This window comes from Motacilla alba, unplaced genomic scaffold (assembly GCF_015832195.1).
Source record: "Motacilla alba alba isolate MOTALB_02 unplaced genomic scaffold, Motacilla_alba_V1.0_pri HiC_scaffold_35, whole genome shotgun sequence".
NCBI lineage: Eukaryota > Metazoa > Chordata > Aves > Passeriformes > Motacillidae > Motacilla > Motacilla alba.
In genome coordinates, this window is record NW_024037447.1 from 241,401 (window position 1) to 265,396 (window position 23,996).

Genomic DNA, 23,996 nt, shown 5'->3' on the forward strand with positions numbered 1-23,996 from the left:
TGGGGACATTGGGGACATCGCGGTTGTCAGGGAACAGGAGCGGCTGAAGGTGACACCGGGGACACCAGGGACACCGGGGACACCGGGGACACTGGGGACATGGGGGACATTGGGGACATTAGGGACATTGGGGACATGGGGACACTGGGGACACTGGGGACATTGGGGACATTGAGGACATTGGGGACACCGGGGACACTGGGATGTGGGGGACATTGGGGACACTGGAGACACTTGAGGACATTGGGGACACTGGGGACATTGGGGACACTGGAGACACTTGAGGACATTGGGGACATTGGGGACACCGGGGACACTGGGATTTGGGGGACATTGGGGATACTTGGGGACATTGAGGACATTGGGGACACTGGGAACAATAGGGACATTGGGGACACTGGAGACACTTGAGGACATTGGGGACACTGGGGACATTGGGGACGCTGGGGATATGGGGGACATTGAAGGCGTCAGGACAGGAGCAGCTCAAGGTGACACTTGGGGACATGGGTGACACTTGGGGGTTTGAGGACATTGGGCCATCAGGGGACAGGAGAGGCTCAAGGTGACAAGGGGGACGCTGGGGACATTGGGGACATCGAGGGTGTTTGGGACAGGAGAGACTGAAGGTGACACTGGGGACAGTTGGGGACACTCAGGGGACAGGAGCGGCTCGAGCTGACCCTGGGGACACTTGGGGACACTGGTGACATCAGGGATGTTGGGGACATTGGGGACAGGAGAGACTCAAGGTGACACCGGGCACACTTGGGGACGCTGGGGACATCGGGGATGTTTGGAGACATCGGGGCCATCAGGGGATAGGAGAAGTTCAAGGTGACACTTGGGACATTTGGGGACATTGGGGACATTTGGGGGGTTGGGGACATTGGGGACATTTGCTCTGTCGGGGGCAGGAGCGGCTCCAGGTGACACCGAGAGGACATTCCGGGTCCTTTGGTGACATCAGGGACATTTGGGGACTGTTTGGGGATTGGGGACATCGGGAACACTCAGGTGGCACTCAGGTGTCACTCAGGTGATTCATGTGACACACAGATGACACTCAGGTGTCACTCAGGTGATTCAGGTGTCACTCAGGTGATGCTCAGATGACAGGGGTCAGGTGACTCAGGTGTCACTCAGGTGTCACTCAGGTGTCACTCAGGTGACGCTCAGGTGACACTCAGGTGTCACTCAGGTGTCACTCAGGTGTCTCTCAGGTCTCAGGTGTCACTCAGGTGACGCTCAGGTGTCAGGTGACTCAGGTGACGCTCAGGTGTCACTCAGGTGATTCAGGTGACTCAGGTGACAAGTGATTCAGGTGACATTCAGGTATCACTCAGGTGTCACAGAGGTGTCACTCTGGTAACACTCAGGTGTCACTCACGTGATTCAGGTGACACACAGATGAGACTCAAGTGTCAGGTCACTCAGGTCTCAGGTGTCACTCAGGTGTCACTCAGGTGTCAGGTGTCACTCAGGTGTTGCTCAGGTGTCACTCAGATGTCACTCAGGTGTCACTCAGGTGTCTCAGCTGTCACTCAGGTGTCACTCAGGTGTCACTCAGGTGTCTCAGGTGTCACTCAGGTGTTGCTCAGGTGTCACTCAGGTGTCACTCAGGTGTCGCTCAGGTTTCAGGTGTCACCCAGGTGTCACTCAGGTGACGCTCCGTTGTCCCCAGGTGGCGCTGCGCTCCCTGCCGGAGGAGGCGGTCAAGGAGGCCCTGGAGTACAAGGTGCTGCAGGTGTCACTCAGGTGTCACTAAGGTGTCACTCAGGTGTCACTCAGGGTCACTCAGGTGTCACTCAGGTGTCGCTCAGGTGTCACTCAGGTGTCACTCAGGGTCACTCAGGTGTCACTCCGGTGTCCCCAGGTGGCGCTGCGCTCCCTGCCGGAGGAGGCGGTCAAGGAGGCCCTGGAGTACAAGGTGCTGCAGGTGTCACTCAGGTGTCACTCAGGTGTCATTCAGGTCTCAGGTGTCACTCAGGTGTCACTCAGGTGTCACTCAGGTGTCAGGTGTCACTCAGGTGTCACTCAGGTGACTGAGGTGACACACCGATGACACTCAGGTGTCCCCAGGTGGCGCTGCGCTCCCTGCCGGAGGAGGCGGTGAAGGAGGCCCTGGAGTACAAGGTGCTGCAGGTGTCACTCAGGTGTCACTCAGGTGTCACTCAGGTGTCACTCAGGTCTCAGGTGTCACTCAGGTGTCACTCAGGTGTCGCTCAGGTGTCACTCAGGGTCACTCAGGTGTCACTCAGGTCTCAGGTGTCACTCAGATGTCACTCAGGTGTCACTCAGGTGTCACTCAGGGGTCACTCAGATGTCACTCAGGTGTCACTCAGGTGTCACTCAGGTGTCGCTCAGGTGTCGCTCAGGTGTCACTCAGGGTCACTCAGGTGTCACTCAGGTGTCACTCAGGTGTCGCTCAGGTGTCGCTCAGGTGTCACTCAGGGTCACTCAGGTGTCGCTCAGGTGTCACTCAGGTGTCAGGTGTCACTCAGGTCTCAGGTGTCACTCAGGTGTCACTCAGGTGTCACTCAGGTGTCAGGTGTCACTCAGGTGTCACTCAGGTGACTGAGGTGACACACTGATGACACTCGGGCGTCCCCAGGTGGCGCTGCGCTCCCTGCCGGAGGAGGCGGTCAAGGAGGCCCTGGAGTACAAGGTGCTGCAGTCGCAGTTCTCGCTGCTCTACCACGAGAGCCTGCAGGTGAAGACGCAGCTGGACGAGGCGCGGGCGCTGCTGCTGGCCACCAAGAACAGCCACCTGCGCCACATCGAGCACATGGAGGTGGGACCGCGTCCCCGGTGTCCCCCGCGTGTCCCCCGCGTGTCCCCCGCGTGTCCCCCGCGTGTCCCCGTTGGGTTTCGGGGTGAATTGGGCTCGTTTGAGGTCTTTGAATCCCAGTAATTCCAATCCAAGATGGCCGCCAGCACCATTCCGGGGATGAGGAGGTGGGTCCTGATCTCCCCAAGGTGTCACCGAGGGGTCCTGCAGGGTTTTGGGGACATTTTGGGGACATTTGGGGGTCATTAGATCCCGGGGAGTCTAATCCAAGATGGCTGCCAGTGCCATATATCCCATAATGCCTCATCCAAGATGGCCACCAGTGCTATATATCCCGTAATGCCTCATCCAAGATGGCTGCCAGCACCATATATCCCATAATGTCTCATCCAAGATGGCTGCAGGTACCATATATCCCACAATGCCTCAGCCAAGATGGCTGCCAGCACCATATATCCCACAATGCCTCATCCAAGATGGCTGCCGGTACCATATATCCCACAATGCCTCATCCAAGATGGCTGCAGGTACCATATATCCCACAATGCCTCATCCAAGATGGCTGCCAGCACCATATATCCCACAATGCCTCATCCAAGATGGCTGCTGGTACCATATATCCCACAATGCCTCAGCCAAGAAGGCTGCCAGCATCATATATCCCAGAATGCCTCATCCAAGATGGCTGCCAGTGCCATATATCCCACAATGCCTCATCCAAGATGGCTGCCAGCACCATATATCCCACAATGCCTCATCCAAGATGGCTGCAGGTACCATATATCCCACAATGCCTCACCCAAGATGGCTGCTGGTACCATATATCCCATAATGCCTCACCCAAGATGGCTGCTGGTACCATATATCCCACAATGCCTCACCCAAGATGGCTGCCAGCACCATATATCCCACAATGCCTCATCCAAGATGGCTGCAGGCACCATATATCCCAGAATGCCTCATCCAAGATGGCTGCCGGCACCATATATCCCACAATGCCTCATCCAAGATGGCTGCCGGCACCATATATCCCACAATGCCTCATCCAAGATGGCTGCTGGTACCATATATCCCACAATGCCTCATCCAAGATGGCCGCTGGTACCATATATCCCACAATGCCTCATCCAAGATGGCTGCTGGTACCATATATCCCACAATGCCTCATCCAAGATGGCCGCTGGTACCATATATCCCACAATGCCTCATCCAAGATGGCTGCAGGTACCATATATCCCACAATGCCTCACCCAAGATGGCTGCTGGTACCATATATCCCATAATGCCTCACCCAAGATGGCTGCTGGTACCATATATCCCACAATGCCTCACCCAAGATGGCTGCTGGTACCATATATCCCACAATGCCTCATCCAAGATGGCCGCCGGCGGCCATTTTGAGCGCACAGGGTTTCGCGTCGAGGTCCAGAAAGAGCCGAGAAAATTCATTAAAAATCCCAAAAAATGCCCCAAAAATTCCGAAAAAAATCCCAAAAAAATCCCCAAAAACCTCCGGAAATTCCAGGAGAGTTTTGGGAAATTAAAATTAAAAAAAATCAGCCAAAAAAAAAAAGAAAAAATTGTCGAAAAATGCAAAATAAAATGCAAAATAAATCAAAAGAAATCATGAAAAGTTGTAAAATGGACCTACAAAATTGGCAAAAAATTCCTGAAAAATTGGCAAAAAATTCCTGAAAAATTGGCAAAAAATTCCTTAAAAAATTGAAGCAAATTGCTAAAAAAATTTTTAAAAATTCTTTTTATAATTGCCAAAAATTGCTGAGAAAGATCTTAGGAAAAATGGAAAATAAGGCCAAAAAAAAAAGTGATAAAATGAAAGAAAATCCTGAAAAAAAATTGGTGAAATCCAAAAAAAAAAAATCCTGGGAAACTTCAAGAGATTTTTTTTGACGTTAAAATAAAAAATCAGGGGGAAAAACGGGGAAAAAACCGTTGAAAAATCTGAAATGAAACTCAAAAAATTCGGAATAAAATCCCAAAAAATCGCAAAAAATCCCTAAAAAAATTGGGAAAATTTCCCGGATTTCCCCGAAATTTCCGGGAATGCCTCGGGCTTTGCAGAGCGACGAGCTGGGCGTGCAGAAGCGGCTGCGCACCGAGGTGATCCAGCTGGAGGACACGCTGGCCCAGGTGCGCAAGGAGTACGAGATGCTGCGCATCGAGTTCGAGCAGAACCTGGCGGCCAACGAGCAGGCGGGTGAGCGGCGGGCGCGCCCGGGGGTGCCTGGGGGCACCTGGGCACACCTGGGGACACCTGGGATACACCTGGGCACACCTGGGGACAGCTGGAGGCACCTGGGGGCACCTGGGCACACCTGGGGAGACCTGGGACACAGGACATAGTTCAGATACACCTGGGCACACCTGGGGGCACCTGGGGGCATCTAGGGGCACCTGGAGACACCTGGGGGCACCTGGGCACAGCTGGGGGCACCTGGAGGCACTTGGGGCACACCTGGGGGCACCTGGGCACACCTGGGGAGACCTGGGCACACGTGGGCACACCTGGGGACACCTGGAGGCACCTGGGGGCACACCTGGGGAGACCTGGGACACAGTTCAGATACACCTGGGCACACCTGGGGGCACCTGGGGGCACCTGGAGACACCTGGGGGCACCTGGGCACAGCTAGCGGCATCTGGGCACAGCTGGGGGCACCTGGAGGCACTTGGGGCACACCTGGGGGCACCTGGGCACACCTGGGGGCACCTGGGGGCATCTAGGGGCACCTGGAGACACCTGGGGGCACCTGGGCACACCTGGGGGCACCTGGGGGCACCTTGGGGCATCTGGGAGCACCTGGGCACACCTAGGGGCATCTGGGCACAGCTGGGGGCACCTGGAGGCACTTGGGGCACACCTGGGGGCACCTGGGCACAGTTGGGGACACCTGGGGGCACCTGGAGACACCTGGGTACATCTGGGGCACAGCTCAGATACACCTGGGCACACCTGGGGGCACCTGGGCAGAGTTGGGCACAGCTGAGACACACCTGGGGGACCTGGGGCGCGTGCAGAGGGCGCTGCTCCAGCTCGGGGCACACCTGAGCCCCCGCCGTGAGTACCGCGGGCACCTTGGGGGGCACCTGGGCACACCTGGGGGCACCTGGGGACACCTGGGTACACCTGGGGCACAGCTCACATACACTTGGGCACACCTGGGCACACCTGGGGGCATCTGGGGGCAGCTGGGCACACCTGGGGGCACTTGGGCAGGTGAGGACGGCAGAGCTGGGCACAGGTGGGGGCATGTCACCTGTGCCGTGTCACCTGGCCGGCCCCGTGAGCCGCGAGATGCGGCGCCTGATCAGCTCCCTGCAGAACCACAACCACCAGCGCACAGCTGTCCCTCACCTGCCCTGTGTCACCTCTCACCTGTCCCTCACCTGCCCTGTGTCACCTCTCACCTGTCCCACACCTGCCCTGTGTCACCTCTCACCTGTCCCTCACCTGTGTCTCACCTGTCCCTCACCTGTCTCACCTGTCCCTCACCTGCCCTGTGTCACCTCTCACCTGTGTCCCTCACCTGTCTCACCTGTCTTACCTGTGTCTCACCTGTCTCTCACCTGTGTCTCACCTGTCCCTCACCTGTCCCTCACCTGTCCCTCACCTGTCCCTCACCTGTCCCTCACCTGTGTTTCACCTGTGTCTCACCTGTCCCTCACCTGTGCCTCACCTGTCCCTCACCTGTCCCTCACCTGTGCCTCACCTGTCCCTCACCTGTCCCTCACCTGTGTCTCACCTGTCCCTCACCTGTCCCTCACCTGTCCCCGCAGGCCCCATCAACCGCGAGATGCGTCACCTGATCAGCTCCCTGCAGAACCACAACCACCAGCGCGCACACCTGTCCCTCACCTGTGTCTCACCTGTCCCTCACCTGTCCCTCACCTGTGTCTCACCTGTCCCTCACCTGTGTCTCACCTGTGTCTCACCTGTCCCTCACCTGTGCCTCACCTGTCCCTCACCTGTGTCTCACCTGTCCCTCACCTGTCCCTCACCTGTCCCTCACCTGTGTCTCACCTGTCCCTCACCTGTCCCTCACCTGTGTCTCACCTGTGTCACACCTGTGTCACCTCTCACCTGTCCCTCACCTGTCCCCGCAGGCCCCATCAACCGCGAGATGCGTCACCTGATCAGCTCCCTGCAGAACCACAACCACCAGCTCAAGGGCGACGTGCAGCGCTACAAGCGCAAGCTGCGCGAGGTGCAGGCCGAGATCAACAAGGTGGGCGGGGCCTCGCCGGGGGGGCGTGGCCTCGAAAACCCCGAGGGGTGTGGCTTTTAGGGGTGGGGCTTTAAAGGGTGTGGTTACTTTAAGAGGGGTGTGGTTACTGTAAGAGGGGTGTGGTCTATTTAAGTGCGGGTGTGGTGTCTTTAAGAGGGGTGTGGTCTAATAGTGGGTGTGGTCTCTTATAGTGGGTGTGTCTTCTTTAAAAGTGGGTGTGGTCTTGTTAAGACAGGTGTGGTCCCTTTAAGGGGGGCTGTGCTCTCTCTTAGAGTGGGTGTGGTCTCTTAGAGTGGGTGTGGCTCCTTTAACAGTGGGTGTGGCCTTTTGAGAAGTGGGTGTGGTCTCTAAGAAGGGGTGTGGTCTCTTATAGAGGGTGTGGCTTGTTTAAAAGTGGGTGTAGCCTTGTTAAGACGGGTGTGGTCCCTTTTAGGGGGTGTGGTCTCTTTCAGAGTTGGTGTGGTGTCTTACAGTAGGTGTGGCTCCTTTAAAAGTGGGTGTGGCCTTTTGAGAAGCAGGTGGAGTCTCTAAGAGTGGGTGTGGCTTTGTTAAAAGTGGGCGTGGCTCTTTGAAATGTGGGTGGGGTCTCTGAGAGGGGGTGTGGTCTCATAGTGGGTGTGCCTTTAAAAGTGGGTGTAGTCTTTCTAAGAGAGGTGTGGTCCCTTTAAGAGGAGTGTGGTCTCTTTTAGAGTGGGTGTGGTCTCTTCTAGTGGGTGTGGCTCCTTTAAAAGTGGGTGTGGCCCCTTGAGAAGTGGGTGTGGTCGCTTTAAGAAGGGGTGTGGTCTCTTAGAGTGGCTGTGGTTCCTTTAAAAGTGGGTGTGGCCCTTTGAGAAGTGTGTGGGGTCTCTTTAAGAAGGGGTGTGGTCTCTTACAGTGGGTGTGGCTTCTTTAAAAGTGGGTGTGGCCTTGTTAAGAGAGGTGTGGTCCCTTTAGGAGGCGTGTGGTTACTTTAAGAGTGGGTGTGGTCTCTTTAAAAGTGGGTGTGGTACCTTTAAAAGGGGGTGTGGCTGATAAGTGGGTGGGGGTTCCTTAAGAGTGGGTGTGGTCTTGTAGCGGGTGTGGTTCCTTTAAGAGGGTGTGGCCTCCATGTGGGTGTGGTCTTTTGACAGATGGGTGTGGTCTCTGTAAGAGTGGATATTGTTCTTTTAAGGCTGGGTGCGGTCCCTTTAAGAGGGGGCGTGGTTTCTTTAGGAGGGATGTGGCTACTTTGGGAGTGGGCGTGGCCACTTCCAGAGTAGGCGTGGCTCATTTAAAAGAGGCGTGGCCCCTTTAAAAGTTTCACGGCGTGGTTTAAGGGGGTGTGGCCTTTTCAGAAAGGGAGTTGGGGCCCTTTAAGAAGTGGGTGTGGCCAGTGAAGGGGTGTGGCTTATCTAAAGAACGGTTTGGCCTCTTTAAGATTGGGTGGGTGTGGCCATAAAGGGGTGTGGCCTTTCTAAGAAAGTGGCATTGTCCCCTTAAGAGCAAAGATTGTAATTAAGTGGGCGGAGCTTATGCCAGAAGGCGTGGTCTAAATGGGAGTGGCTAATATGGGTGTGTCCCTCTTAAGTGGGCGTGTCCCCTGACTCCTCCCCCTTTTCTCTTCCAGCTCCGCCTCCAGGCCAGCGGCGCCCCTCCCCCACCCAGCCCCGCCCCACCCCCACCCCCTCCCCCCTCCTCCTCAAGCTCCGCCTCCTCCTCAGGCCCCGCCTCCTCAGGCCCCGCCCCCTCCTCAAGCTCCGCCCCTCCCTCTGAAGAAACCCCTCCCCCCAGCTCCGCCCCTCCCCCTTCCGATGACAAAGAGGGCGTGGCCTCCTCCGGCCCCGCCCCCTCGCAGGACCCTCCCCCCAAACCCGCCCCTCCCCCGCCCAAAGAGGAGGAGGAGGAGCCCCCAGGCCCCTCCCCCGCCGCCCCAAGCCCCGCCCCCTCCCAGGCCCCGCAAGCCCCGCCCCCTCTCAGGCCGCCGGCCCCGCCCCCTCCCAGGCCCCGCCCCGAGCGGGGGGTGGGGGGAGGGGCGCGGGGGGAGGGGCGGGAGCGCCCCAAGGGGGGCCCCGAGGAGGGCAAGAAGAAGGACTCGGAGGTGCTGAAGCAGCTGAGGGCGGAGCTGAAGTGAGTATGCTAATGAGATGCTAATGAGGGGCGCGGGAGGGTTCGGGGAGGGGGCCCGAGGGGGAGCTGAGAGGTTTTGGGGGCGATTTTGGGAGATTTTGGGGCCATTTCAGGGCAAATGGGAGGGGTTTTGGGGTATTAAGGGTGTGTTTATGCAAATGAGATGCTAATGAGGGGGTTGGGAGGGTTTTGGGAGGGGGCCCAAGAGGGAGCTGAGAGGTTTTGGGGGCGATTTTGGGAGATTTTGGGGCATTTCAGGGCAAATGGGAGGGGTTTTGGGGTATTAAGGGTGTGTTTATGCAAATGAGATGCTAATGAGGGGGTTGGGAGGGTTTTGGGAGGGGGCCCAAGAGGGAGCTGAGAGGTTTTGGGGGCGATTTTGGGAGATTTTGGGGCATTTCAGGGCAAATGGGAGGGGTTTTGGGGTATTAAAGGTGTGTTTATGCAAATGAGATGCTAATGAGGGGCGCGGGAGGGTTCGGGGAGGGGGCCCGAGGGGGAGCTGAGAGGTTTTGGGGGCGATTTTGGGAGATTTTGGGGGGATTTGGGGGAGTTTGAAAAGATTTGGGGGGCATTAAAAAGGTGTTTATGCAAATGAGATGCTAATGAGGGGCACAGGAGGGTTCGGGGAGGGGGCCTGAGGGGGAGCTGAGAGGTTTGGGGGGGATTTGGGGAGATTTGGGGGCATTTTGGGGAAAATGGGAGGGGTTTTGGGGTATTAAAGGGGCTTTATGCAAATGAGATGCTAATGAGGGGCGCGGGAGGGTTTGGGGAGGGGGCCCAAGAGGGAGCTGAGAGGTTTTGGGGGGATTTGGGGAGATTTTGGGGGGATTTCGGGAGAGTTTGGAAGGATCTGGGGGGCATTAAAGGGGTGTTTATGCAAATGAGATGCTAATGAGGGGCGCGGGAGGGTTTGGGGAGGGATCCTATGGGGGAGCTGAGAGGTTTTGGGGGGATTTGGGACATTTTTGGGAAGTTTTTGGGGGAGTTTGGAAGGGTTTGGGGGAATTAAAGGTGTGTTTATGCAAATGAGATGCTAATGAGGGGCACAGGAGGGTTCGGGGAGGGGGCCCGAGGGGGAGCTGAGAGGTTTTGGGGGGATTTGGGGAGATTTTGGGGGGATTTTGGGGAAAATGGGGGGGGGCTTTGGGGTATTAAAGGGGCTTTATGCAAATGAGATGCTAATGAGGGGTGCGGGAGGGTCCGGGGAGGGGGCCCAAGGGGGAGCTGAGAGGTATTGGGGGCACTTGGGGAGATTTTGGGGGGATTTCGGGAAAAATGGGAGGGATTTTGGGGTATTAAAGGGGCTTTATGCAAATGAGATGCTAATGAGGGGTGCAGGAGGGTTTTGGGAGGGGGCCCAAGAGGGAGCTGAGAGGTTTTGGGGGGATTTGGGGAGATTTTGGGGGGATTTCGGGGAAAATGGGAGAGGTTTTCTGGTATTAAAGGGGTGTGTATGCAAATGAGATGCAAATGAGATTCAAATAATCACAGGAAGACACGAGGGAAGCAGGAGATGAAATTTGGGGTCGATTTTTGGGGTCCTCCATGGTCAGTTTTGGGGTTTGGGGTGAAATTAAAAGGGTGGAGCCAAATAAAGGCTCATGGTCATTATGAATATGCAAATGAGATTCAAATAACCCCCAGAAAGGTGCAGGAGAACCAGACGGAGATTAAATTTGGGGTCAATTTTTGGGGTTTTGGGCGCCAATTTTTGGGGGTTTGGGGTGAAATTAAAGGGGTGGAGCCAAATAAAGTGGCATGGTCATTATGAATATGCAAATGAGATGCAAATAACCCCCAGAAAGGCTCAGGAGAAGCAGACGGAGATGAAAATCGGGGTTGGTCTTGGGGATTTTTGGGGGAAAATTTTGGGGTTTGGGGTGAAATTAAAGGGGTGGAGCCGAATAAATGGACATGGTCATTATGAATATGCAAATGAGATTCAGATGAGCTGGAAATGGCTGACAGGAAAGCAGAGGAGAACCACAAGGAGATGAAATTTGGGGTCGATTTTTGGGATTTTTGAGGGAAAATTTTTTGGGGTTTGGGGTGAAATTAAAGGAGTGGAGCCAAATAAAGTGGCATGGTCATTATGAATATGCAAATGAGATGCAAATAACCCCCAGACAGGCGCAGGAGCAGCAGACGGAGATGAAAATCGGGGTTGGTTTGGGGGATTTTTCGGGGGAAATTTTGGGGTTTGGGGTGAAATTAAAGGGGTGGAGCCGAATAAATGGGTATGGTGGTTATGAATATGCAAATGAGATGCAAATGGCCGGCAGGAAGGCTCAGGAGACCCAAAGTAAGATGAAAATTTGGGGTCGATTTTTGGGGTCCTTCAGAGTCAGTTTGGGGGTTCGGGGTGAAATTAAAGGGGTGGAGCCAAATAAATGGGTATTGTCATTATGAATATGCAAATGAGATGCAAATGAGCTGGAAATGGCTGACAGGAAAGCAGAGGAGAACCACAAGGAGATGAAATTTGGGGTCGATTTTTGGGATTTTTGAGGGAAAATTTTGGGGTTTGGGGTGAAATTAAAGGGGTGGAGCCAAATAAATGGGTGTGACCATTATGAATATGCAAATTATATTCAAATGAGTTGGAAATGGCTGAAGGGAAGGGCAGGAAAACCAGGAGATGAAAATTTGGGGTCGGTTTTGGGGATTTTTGGGGGCAAATTTTTGGGGTTGGGGGTGAAATTAAAGGAGTGGAGCCGAATAAAGGCTCATGGTCATTATGAATATGCAAATGAGATGGAAATGAGCCGGAAATGGCTGACAGTTAAGCAGAGGAGAACCAGAAGAAGATGAAATTTGGGGTCGATTTTTGGGATTTTTGAGGGAAAATTTTTTGGGGTTTGGGGTGAAATTGAAGGGGTGGACCCGAATCAAGTGGCATGGTCGTTATGAATATGCAAATGAGATGCAAATAACCCCCAGACAGGCGCAGGAGCAGCAGACGGAGATGAAAATCGGGGTTGGTTTGGGGGATTTTTCGGGGGAAATTTTGGGGTTTGGGGTGAAATCAAAGGGGTGGAGCCAAATAAATGGGCATGGTCGTTATGAATATGCAAATGAGATGCAAATGAGCTTGAATGGCTGACAAGCAGAGGAGAACCACAAGGAGATGAAATTTGGGGTCGATTTTTGGGATTTTTGAGGGAAAATTTTTTGGGGTTTGGGGTGAAATTAAAGGGGTGGAGCCAAATAAATGGGTGTGACCATTATGAATATGCAAATTATATTCAAATGAGTTGGAAATGGCTGAAGGGAAGGGCAGGAAAACCAGGAGATGAAAATTTGGGGCTGGTTTTGGGGATTTTCGGGGGAAAATTTTGGGGTTTGGGGTGAAATTAAAGGGGTGGAGGCGAATAAATGGGCGTGGTGATTATGGATATGCAAATGAGATGCAAATGGCCCGGCAGGAAGGCGCAGGAGAACCAGAAGGAGATGAAGCTGCTGCTGGACATGTACAAATCGGCCCCCAAGGAGCAGCGCGACAAGGTGACGCTGATGGCCGCCGAGAGGAAGAGCAAGGCCGAGGTAATTAGCGCTAATTAACGCTCATTAACGCTAATTAACGCCAGTCAGGCGGTCATCAACGCCACGGGTCCGGTTTGTGCAGCGGTGCATACTAATGAGGGGTTAACGAGCTGTTATTCATTAATTAGGGGCCGGGTAAGGCAAATGAGGGGAGAAATGAGGGTAATGAGATGCTAATTAATGGTAATTAAGCGGAAAAGTGAGACTAGGTGTGGGTAATTAGATGCTAATTAATGGTAATTAAGCAGAAAAGTGAGACTAGGTGTGGGTAGTTAGGTGCTAATTAATGTTAATTAAGTATAAAAGTGAGACTCGGTGTGGGTAATGAGATGCTAATTAATGTTAATTAAGAAAAGTGAGTCTAGATGTGTAGTTAGATGCTAATTAGTGTTAATTAAGTAAAAAATGGGACTAGGTGTGGGTAATTAGATGCTAATTAATGTTAATTAAGCAAAAAATGGGACTAGGTGTGGGTAATTAGATGCTAATTAATGTTAATTAAGCAGAAAAGTGAGACTAGGTGTGTGTAATTAGATGCTAATTAATGTTAATTAAGCGGAAAAGTGAGACTAGGTGTGGGTAATGAGATGCTAATTAATGTTAATTAAGCAGAAAAGTGAGACTAGGTGTGGGTAGTTAGATGCTAATTAATGTTAATTAAGCGGAAAAGTGAGACTAGGTGTGGGTAATTAGGTGCTAATTAATGTTAATTAAGTATAAAAGTGAGAGTCGGTGTGGGTAATGAGATGCTAATTAATGTTAATTAAGTATAAAAGTGAGACTCGGTGTGGGTAATGAGATGCTAATTAATGTTAATTAAGAAAAGTGAGTCTAGATGTGTAGTTAGATGCTAATTAGTGTTAATTAAGCAAAAAGTGGGACTAGGTGTGGGTAATTAGATGTTAATTAATGTTAATTAAGCAGAAAAGTGAGACTAGGTGTGTGTAATTAGATGCTAATTAATGTTAATTAAGCAGAAAAGTGAGACTAGGTGTGGGTAGTTTGATGCTAATTAACGATAATTAGGCAAAAATAAGATTACACTTGAGTTTTGGTGTTAATTAATGTTAATTACGTAAAAAAATGGGATTAAATGCTGTTAATTAGATGTTAATTTATGCTAATTAGGCAGTAATTAGTGCTGCGGAATTGGGCGACTTCCCTGCAGGTATTAATAAGGCCTTAATTTGTTGCTCATTAATTATTAGGGCTCATTAGTCGCACAAAATCAGGGGCAATGTGATGTTAATTAATGCTAATTAGGTGTAATTAGTGCTTTGGAAAGGATCCTTTTTTTGCAGATGTTAATGAGGCGTTAATTAGGTGTTAATGAGTCAGGGCTCGTTAGTGGCACCAAAACGATGGCAATAGGAGGAAATGCGGGTAATTAGCGCTAATTAACGCTAATTAGGCGGTCATTAGCGCGGTTTATGCAGGAATTAATGAGGTGTCGGGCATTAATTAGGAGTTGATCTAGACACAAATGCGGGTAATTAGATGCTAATTAGTGCTGAACTTTTCCTGCTCATCAGCTCCACTGATTAATTAATCGTTAATTTTTCCCATCAACGGATTGCTTAATGACCCGGAATGACTAATTAGTTATTAATTAGTGCCTAATTAGTAATTACTTATTCAGCTGCAGGGACAGAGCCGCTGCCCTTCCCGGTCATTAATTATTCCTATTAACTCCCACGCATTAATTGGTTAAATAACAACTGAAGGGGACTAATTAGTGATTAATTAATGCCTAATTAACGATTAATTAATGAGCTGGAGGAGCCGGAGGAGCACGAGCGGTGCGAGAGCCAAAGCCCCCCTCTATTCTAATGGGTTAATAATTAAACATTGATTAATAACTTAATAATTAATGATTATTTAATGACTAATTAGTAATTAATAACGATTAATTAATTAGCTGGAGGAGCTGCAGGGGTGCTGGCGAGAGCTGGAGGAGCGCGAGTCCTAGAGCTCCCGTTCATTCCTATGGGTTAGCTAATTGAATAATGACTAATAAGTGGCTAATAACTGGCTAATAAACGGTTAATAAAGGGCTAATTAGTAATTAATAAATGGTTAATTAGCTGGTGGAGCTGCGGGGGCGCTGGTGGGAGTTGAGGGGCGCGAGTCCAAGAACGCCCATTCATTGCTATGGGTTAGCTAATTGAATAATGGCTAATAAACGGCTAATAAATGGCTAATAAAGGGTTAATTAGTGCCTAATGAATAATTAATGAACGGTTAATTAGCTGGAGGAGCTGCGGGGGCGCTGGCAGGAGCTGCACAGTCCAAGAGCGTCCATTCATTGCTATGGGTTAGCTAATTGAGTAATGGCTAATAAGTGGTCTAATAAAAGGCTAATAAAGGGTTTATTAGCAGCTAATTAATAATTAATAATTTATTAACGAGCTGGAGGAGCTGCGGGGGCGCTGGCGGGAGCTGGAGGAGCGCGAGCAGCACAGTCCAAGAGCGTCCATTCATTCCTATGGGTTAGCTAATTGAATAATGGCTAATAAACGGCTAATAAAGGGTTAATTAGTGCCTAATGAATAATTAATGAACGGTTAATTAGCTGGAGGAGCTGCGGGGGCGCTGGCAGGAGCTGGAGGAGCACAAACAGCACAGTCCAGGAACGCCCATTCATTGCTATGGGTTAGCTAATTGAATAATGGCTAATAAGTGGTCTAATAAAAGGCTAATAAGTGGTTAATTAGCAGCTAATTAATGATTAATAATTTATTAATGAGCTGGAGGAGCTGCGGGGGCGCTGGCGGGAGCTGGAGGAGCGCGAGCGGCACAGTCCAGGAACGCCCATTCATTCCTATGGGTTAGCTAATGGAATAATGGCTAATAAATGGTCTAATAAAAGGCTAATAAAGGGTTTATTAGCAGCTAATTAATAATTAATAATTTATTAACGAGCTGGAGGAGCTGCGGGGGCGCTGGCGGGAGCTGGAGGAGCGCGAGCGGCGCGAGTCCAAGAAGCTGGCGGACGAGGAGGCGCTGCGGCGGCTGCGGCTGAGCGAGGAGCAGATCGAGCACCTGCAGCGGCGGCTGGCGGCCACCAAGCAGGTGAGGGGACACCTGGGGACAGGTGAGGGGACACCTGGGGACACCTGGGGATACCTGGGGACAGGTGAGGGGACACCTGGGGACACCTGGGGACAGGTGAGGGGACACCTGGGGACACCTGGGGACACCTGGGGACAGGTGAGGGGACACCTGGGCACACCTGGGGCAGATCGAGCACCTGCAGCGGCGGCTGGCGGCCACCAAACAGGTGAGGGGACACCTGGGCACACCTGGGGACACACCTGGGGACACCTGGGGACACCTGGGGTCAGGTGAGGGGACATCTGGGGACAGGTGAGGGGACACTGGGGACACCTGGGGACACACCTGGGGACACCTGGGGACAGGTGAGGGGACACATGGGCACACCTGGGGCAGATCGAGCACCTGCAGCGGCGGCTGGCGGCCACCAAGCAGGTGAGGGGACATTGGGGACACCTGGGGACAGGTGAGGGGACACTGGGGACACCTGGGGACAGGTGAGGGGACACTGGGGACACCTGGGGACAGGTGAGGGGACACCTGGGGACACCCGGGGACAGGTGAGGGGACACTGGGGACACCTGGGGACAGGTGAGGGGACACCTGGGGACACCCGGGGACAGGTGAGGGGACACTGGGGACACCTGGCGACAGGTGAGGGACACCTGGGCACACCTGGGCACACCTGGGGCAGATCGAGCACCTGCAGCAGCGGCTGGCGGCCACCAAACAGGTGAGGGGACACCTGGGCACACCTGGGGACACCTGGGGACACCTGGGGACACCTGGGGACAGGTGAGGGCACACCTGGGCACACCTGGGGCAGATCGAGCACCTGCAGCGGCGGCTGGCGGCCACCAAACAGGTGAGGGGACACCTGGGGACAGGTGAGGGGACACCTGGGGACACCTGGGGATACCTGGGGACAGGTGAGGGGACACCTGGGGACACCTGGGGACAGGTGAGGGGACACTGGGGACACCTGGGGCAGATCGAGCACCTGCAGCGGCGGCTGGCGGCCACCAAACAGGTGAGGGGACACCTGGGGACACCTGGGGACAGGTGAGGGGACACCTGGGGACACCTGGGGACAGGTGAGGGGACAACTGGGGACAGGTGAGGGGACACCTGGGGACACCTGGGGACAGGTGAGGGGACACCTGGGGACACCTGGGGACAGGTGAGGGCACACCTGGGGACACCTGGGGACAACTGGGGACACACCTGGGGACAGGTGAGGGGACACCTGGGGACAGGTGAGGGCACACCTGGGCACACCTGGCCACGTTCCCTAATGGCGGCCATCTTGTCCCACTCCCTAATGGCGGCCATCTTGTCTTATTCCTGAATGGCGGCCATTTTGCTCCACCCACTGACGTTCTCCGCCCAGCCCCGCCCACTGATGGCGGCCATCTTGTGTCTGTGGGTTATTGCATCACCTCACGGCGGCCATCTTGTGTCTGTGGGTTATTGCATCACGTGATGGCGGCCATCTTGTGTCTGTGGGTTATTGCATCACCTCACGGCAGCCATCTTGTGTCTGTGGGTTATTGCATCACGTGATGGCGGCCATCTTGTGTCTGTGGGTTATTGCATCACGTGATGGCGGCCATCTTGTGTCTGTGGGTTATTGCATCACCTCACGGCAGCCATCTTGTGTCTGTGGGTTATTGCATCACGTGATGGCGGCCATCTTGTGTCTGTGGGTTATTGCGTCACCTCACGGCAGCCATCTTGTGTCTGTGGGTTATTGCATCACGTGATGGCGGCCATCTTGTGTCTGTGGGTTATTGCATCACGTGATGGCGGCCATCTTGTGTCTGTGGGTTATTGCATCACGTGATGGCGGCCATCTTGTGTCTGTGGGTTATTGCATCACCTCACGGCAGCCATCTTGTGTCTGTGGGTTATTGCATCACCTCACGGCAGCCATCTTGTGTCTGTGGGTTATTGCATCACCTCACGGCAGCCATCTTGTGTCTGTGGGTTATTGCATCACGTGATGGCGGCCATCTTGTGTCTGTGGGTTATTGCATCACGTGATGGCGGCCATCTTGTGTCTGTGGGTTATTGCATCACGTGATGGCGGCCATCTTGTGTCTGTGGGTTATTGCATCACGTGATGGCGGCCATCTTGTGTCTGTGGGTTATTGCATCAGCTCACGGCAGCCATCTTGTGTCTGTGGGTTATTGTATCAGCTCACAGCGGCCATCTTCTGTCTGTGGGTTATTGCATCAACGTGATGGGGGCCATCTTGTGTCTGTGGGTTATTGTATCAGCTCGTGGCAGCCATCTTGTGTCTGTGGGTTATTGCGTCAGCTCACGGCAGCCATCTTGCGTCTGTGGGTTATTGACTCACCTCACGGCAGCCATCTTGTCTGTATGGGTTATTGTATCACCTCACGGCGGCCATCTTGTCTGTATGGGTTATTGTATCACCTCACGGCGGCCATCTTGTGTCTGTGGGTTATTGTATCACCTCACAGCAGCCATCTTGTCTGTATGGGTTATTTTATCCCCTCATGGCAGCCATCTTGTCTGTATGGGTTATTGTATCACCTCACGGCGGCCATTTTGTGTCAGTGGCTTTATGAATCACCTCGTGGCAGCCATCTTGTGTGTCTGGGTTATTGCATCGCCTCATGGCGGCCATCTTGCCTGTCTGGGTTATTGTATCATATCCCGGCAGCCGTATTGTCTGTCTGGGTTAATGCATCGTCTCACGGCGGCCATCTTGTCTGTGTTGTTTATTCTATCACCTCACGGCGGCCATCTTGTCTCTATGGGTTATCGTATCATCTCACGGCGGCCATTTTGTGTATGTTGTTTATTGCATGGCCTGGCGGCGGCCATCTTGGCGTGCCCGCAGGAGGAGGAGGCGCTGCTGTCGGAGATGGACGTGACGGGCCAGGCCTTCGAGGACATGCAGGAGCAGAACCTGCGGCTGCTGCAGCAGCTGCGCGAGAAGGACGACGCCAACTTCAAGCTGATGTCGGAGCGCATCAAAGCCAACCAGATCCACAAGCTGCTGCGCGAGGAGAAGGACGAGCTGGCCGAGCAGGTGCTGGCCCTCAAGGCCCAGGTGAGGCCCCAGGAGGATCGTTAATTAATTATTAATTGTTTTTAATTAATTTTCAATAGGCATTAATAGGTCCTTATTCGTTATTAATAAGGCTTATTAGTGGTCTAATAGCCATTAATGAGCTGGCCGAGCTGGTGCTGGCCCTCAAGGCCCAGGTAAGGCCCCGGATAGGTCGCTAATTAATAATTAATTAATATTAATGAAACTTTAACAGGCACTAATTGCTACTTATTCGTTATTAATAGGGCTTATTAGTGGTCTAATAGCCATTAATGAGCTGGCCAAGCTGGTGCTGGCCCTCAAGGCCCAGGTGAGGTCTCAGAAGGATCATTAATTAATTATTAATTGTTTTTTATTAAATTGTAATAGGTATTAATAGCTACTCATTAGTTATTAATGGGGTTTATTAGTGGTCTAATAGCCATTAATGAGCTGGCCGAGCTGGTGCTGGCCCTCAAGGCCCAGGTAAGGCCCCGGATAGGTCGCTAATTAATACTTAATTAATATTAATGAAACTTTAACAGGCACTAATAGCTATTTATTAGTTATTAATAGGGCTTATTAGTGGTCTAATAGCCATTAATGAGCTGGCCAAGCTGGTGCTGGCCCTCAAGGCCCAGGTGAGGTCTCAGAAGGATCATTAATTAATTATTAATTGTTTTTTATTAAATTGTAATAGGCATTAATAGCTACTCATTAGTTATTAATGGGGTTTATTAGTGGTCTAATAGCCATTAATGAGCTGGCCGAGCTGGTGCTGGCCCTCAAGGCCCAGGTAAGGCCCCGGATAGGTCGCTAATTAATAATTCGTTAATACTAATGAAACTTTAGGAGGCACTAATAGCTACTTATTAGTTACTAATAGAGCTTATTAGTGGTTTAATAGCCATTTATGAGCTGGCCAAGCAGGTGCTGACCCACAAGGCCCAGGTGAGGCCCCAGAATGGTAGTTAAATAATTATTAAATAATATTAATGGGCTAATAACGGCCTAATATTGGCTAAAAACTCCGTAATTTCAGCTATTAACCAGCCAATTTCACTAATTAGTGATCAATTATTAATTAGTGAGTGGCCTGTGCAGGTGGAGGCGCAGCTGCAGGTGGTGCAGAAGCTGGAGGAGAAGGAACAGACCCTTATTAGCTCTAATAATGAGCTAATAACGGCCTAATTTTGATTAAAATTTCTCTAATTTCAGCTATTAACGAGACAAATTTACTAATTAGTGAATAATTAGTAATTAGTGTTTGGCCTGTGCAGGTGGAGGCGCAGCTGCAGGTGGTGCAGAAGCTGGAGGAGAAGGAATAGACCCTTATTAGCTCTAATAATGGGCTAATAACAGCCTAATTTTGGCTAAAATCTCCAGAATTTCAGCTATTAACGAGCCGATTTTGCTAATTAGGGGATAATTAGTAATTATTGACTGCTCGTGCAGGTGGAGGCGCAGCTGCAGGTGGTGCAGAAGCTGGAGGAGAAGGAACAGACGCTAATTAGCTCTAATAATGGGCTAATAACAGCCTAATTTTGACTAAAATCTCTCTAGTTTCAGCTATTAACGAGCCGATTTCACTAATTAGTGATCAATTATTAATTAGCGAGTGGCCTGTGCAGGTGGAGGCGCAGCTGCGGGTGGTGCAGAAGCTGGAGGAGAAGGAACAGACCCTTATTAGCTCTAATAATGGGCTAATAATGGCCTAATTTTGGCTAAAATCTCCATAATTTCAGCTATTAACGAGCCGATTTTGCTAATTAGGGGATAATTAGTAATTAATGACTGCTCGTGCAGGTGGAGGCGCAGCTGCAGGTGGTGCAGAAGCTGGAGGAGAAGGAACAGACCCTTATTAGCTCTAATAATGGGCTAATAATGGCCTAATTTTGGCTAAAATCTCCATAATTTCAGCTATTAACGAGCCGATTTCGCTAATTAGGGGATAATTAGTAATTAATGACTGCTCGTGCAGGTGGAGGCGCAGCTGCAGGTGGTGCAGAAGCTGGAGGAGAAGGAGCGGGGCCTGCAGAGCGCCCTGGGCGCCGTGGAGAAGGAGCTGAGCCTGCGCTCGCAGGCCCTGGAGCTGCACAAGAGGAAGGTGAGCGGGGACGGGTGGGGCTCAGGTACCCACAGGTGTGTCACAGGGACCCCCAGGTGTGTCACAGAGACCCCAAGTGTGTCACAGGGACCCCCAGGTGTGTCACAGGTATGTCACAGGTGTGTCACAGAGACCCCCAGGTGTGTCACAGGTACCCTAGGTGTGGCTCAGGTACCCCCAGGTGTGTCACAGGTACCCACAGGTGTGCCCCAGGTGTGTCCCAGGTACCCCCAGGTGTGTCCCAGAGACCCCCAGCTGTGTCACAGGGACCCCAGGTGTGTCCCAGGTACCCCCAGGTGTGTCACAGGTACCCCCAGGTGTGTCACAGGTGTGTCCCAGGTGCCCCCAGGTGTGTCACAGGGACCCCCAGCTGTGTCACAGGGACCCCAGGTGTGTCACAGGTACCCCCAGGTGTGTCACAGGTGTGTCCCAGGTACCCCCAGATGTGTCCCAGGTACCCCCAGGTGTGTCACAGGTACCCCAGGTGTGTCATAGGTGTGTCCCAGGTGCCCCCAGGTGTGTCCCAGGTACCCCAGGTGTGTCACAGGTGTGTCCCAGGTGCCCCCAGGTGTGTCACAGAGACACCCAGCTGTGTCACAGGGACCCCAGGTGTGTCCCAGGTACTCCCAGGTGTGTCCCAGGTACCCCCAGGTGTGTCCCAGGTGCCCCCAGGTGTGTCACAGGTAACCCAGGTGTGTCATAGGTACCCCAGGTGTGTCACAGAGACCCCCAGCTGTGTCACAGGGACCCCAGGTGTGTCCCAGGTACCCCCAGGTGTGCCCAGGTACCCCCAGCTGTGTCACAGGAACCCCAGCTGTGTCCCAGAGACCCCAGGTGTGTCACAGGGACCCCCAGGTGTGTCACAGGTACCCCCAGGTGTGTCACAGGTGTGTCCCAGGTACCCCCAGGTGTGTCCCAGAGACCCCCAGGTGTGTCCCAGGTACCCCCAGGTGTGTCCCAGAGACCCCCAGGTGTGTCCCAGGTACCCCCAGGTGTGTCACAGGGACCCCCAGGTGTGTCACAGGGACCCCCAGGTGTGGCCCAGGTGTGCCCAGGTATCCCCAGGTGTGTTACAGGAACCCCAGGTGTGTCACAGATACCCCAGGTGTGTCACAGATACCCCAGGTGTGTCACAGGTACCCCCAGCTGTGTCCCAGGTACCCCTAGGTGTGTCACAGGTGTGTCCCAGGTACCCCCAAGTGTTTCCCAGGTACCCCCAGGTGTGTCACAGGTACCCCCAGGTGTGGCCCAGGTACCCACAGGTGTGTCATGTGTGTGTCACAGGTGTGTCACAGGTACCCCCGGGTGTGTCACAGGTATCCACAGGTGTGCCACAGGTATGTCCGGGTGTGTCCAGGTGTGTCCCAGGTACCCCCAGGTGTACCCAGGTGTATCTCAGGTGTGCCCAGGTGTATCCCCTGTGTATTCCAGGTGTATCTCAGGTGTGCCCAGCTGTGCCCATGTGTACCTCAGGTGCCTCCAGGTGTATCTCAGGTGTATCTCAGGTGTGCCCAAGTGCCCCCAGGTGTATCTCAGGTGTGCCCAGCTGTGCTCAGCTGTACCCAGGTGTATCTCAGGTGCGCCCAGGTGTATCTCAGATGTGTCCAGGTGTATCACAGCTGTGCCCAGCTGTATCTCAGGTGCCCCCAGGTGTATCTCAGGTGCCCCCAGGTGTATTTCAGGTGCCCCCAGGTGTATCTCAGGTGTCCCCAGGTGTGCCCAGGTGTGCCCAGGTGTGCCCAGGTGTATCTCAGGTGCCCCCAGGTGTATCTCAGGTGTCCCCAGGTGTATCTCAGGTGCCCCCAGGTGTCCCCAGGTGTATCCCAGGTGTATCCCAGGTGTATCTCAGGTGTCCCCAGGTGTCCCCAGGTGTGCCCAGGTGTGCCCAGGTGTGTGGTGTCCCCAGGCGGTGGAGGCGGCCCAGCTGGCCGAGGACCTGCGGGCGCAGGGCGAGCACGTGCAGGCGCGGCTGCGCGAGCTCCAGGTGTGCCCAGGTGTATCTCAGGTGTGCCCAGGTGTATCCAGGTGCCCCCAGGTGTATCTCAGGTGTCCCCAGGTGTGCCCAGGTGTCCCCAGGTGTGCCCAGGTGTGCCCAGGTGTATCTCAGGTGTGCCCAGGTGTCCCCAGGTGTGCCCAGGTGTGCCCAGGTGTATCTCAGGTGTGCCCAGGTGTATCTCAGGTGTCCCCAGGTGCCCCCAGGTGTCCCCAGGTGTGCCCAGGTGTGCCCAGGTGTTTCTCAGGTGTGCCCAGGTGTATCTCAGGTGTCCCCAGGTGTATCTCAGGTGCCCCCAGGTGTGCCCAGGTGTGTCTCAGGTGTATCTCAGGTGCCCCCAGGTGTGCCCAGGTGTGCCCAGGTGTGTCTCAGGTGTATCTCAGGTGCCCCCAGGTGTATCTCAGGTGCCCCCAGGTGTATCTCAGGTGTGCCCAGGTGTGCCCAGGTGTGCCCAGGTGTGTGGTGTCCCCAGGCGGTGGAGGCGGCCCAGCTGGCCGAGGACCTGCGGGCGCAGGGCGAGCACGTGCAGGCGCGGCTGCGCGAGCTCCAGGTGTGCCCAGGTGTATCTCAGGTGTCCCCAGGTGTATCTCGGGTGTATCTCAGGTGCCCCCAGGTGTATCTCGGGTGTATCTCAGGTGCCCCCAGGTGTATCTCAGGTGCCCCCAGGTGTGCCCAGGTGTATCTCAGGTGTCCCCAGGTGTGCCCAGGTGTCCCCAGGTGTGCCCAGGTATGCCCAGGTGTATCTCAGGTGTATCCCAGGTGTATTTCAGGTGTCCCCATGTGCCCCCAGGTGTGCCCAGGTGCCCCCAGGTGTGCCCAGGTGTGCCCAGGTGTATCTCAGGTGTCCCCAGGTGTGCCCAGGTGTGCCCAGGTGTATCTCAGGTGTGCCCAGGTGTATCTCAGGTGTATCCCAGGTGTATTTCAGGTGTGCCCAGGTGTCCCCAGGTGCCCCCAGGTGTGCCCAGGTGCCCCCAGGTGTGCCCAGGTGTGCCCAGGTGTATCTCAGGTGTCCCCAGGTGTGCCCAGGTGTATCTCAGGTGTGCCCAGGTGTATCTCGGGTGTATCTCAGGTGCCCCCAGGTGTATCTCAGGTGCCCCCAGGTGTGCCCAGG

At 53.6% G+C, this 23,996-nt stretch overlaps 1 protein-coding gene across 1 annotated transcript in view; it reads left to right on the forward strand.

The window, feature by feature from the left end:
- RNF40 (ring finger protein 40) overlaps nt 1-23,996 on the forward strand; it is a 47,577-nt gene that overhangs the window by 18,147 nt on the left and 5,434 nt on the right. The window contains exons 8-15 of the mRNA XM_038126481.1: nt 2,615-2,794; nt 4,874-5,009; nt 6,917-7,038; nt 8,624-9,123; nt 12,552-12,669; nt 15,592-15,741; nt 18,594-18,806; nt 20,767-20,892. Of these exons, the coding sequence (XP_037982409.1) occupies nt 2,615-2,794; nt 4,874-5,009; nt 6,917-7,038; nt 8,624-9,123; nt 12,552-12,669; nt 15,592-15,741; nt 18,594-18,806; nt 20,767-20,892 (1,545 nt within the window). The remainder of the gene's footprint in view (nt 1-2,614; nt 2,795-4,873; nt 5,010-6,916; nt 7,039-8,623; nt 9,124-12,551; nt 12,670-15,591; nt 15,742-18,593; nt 18,807-20,766; nt 20,893-23,996) is intronic.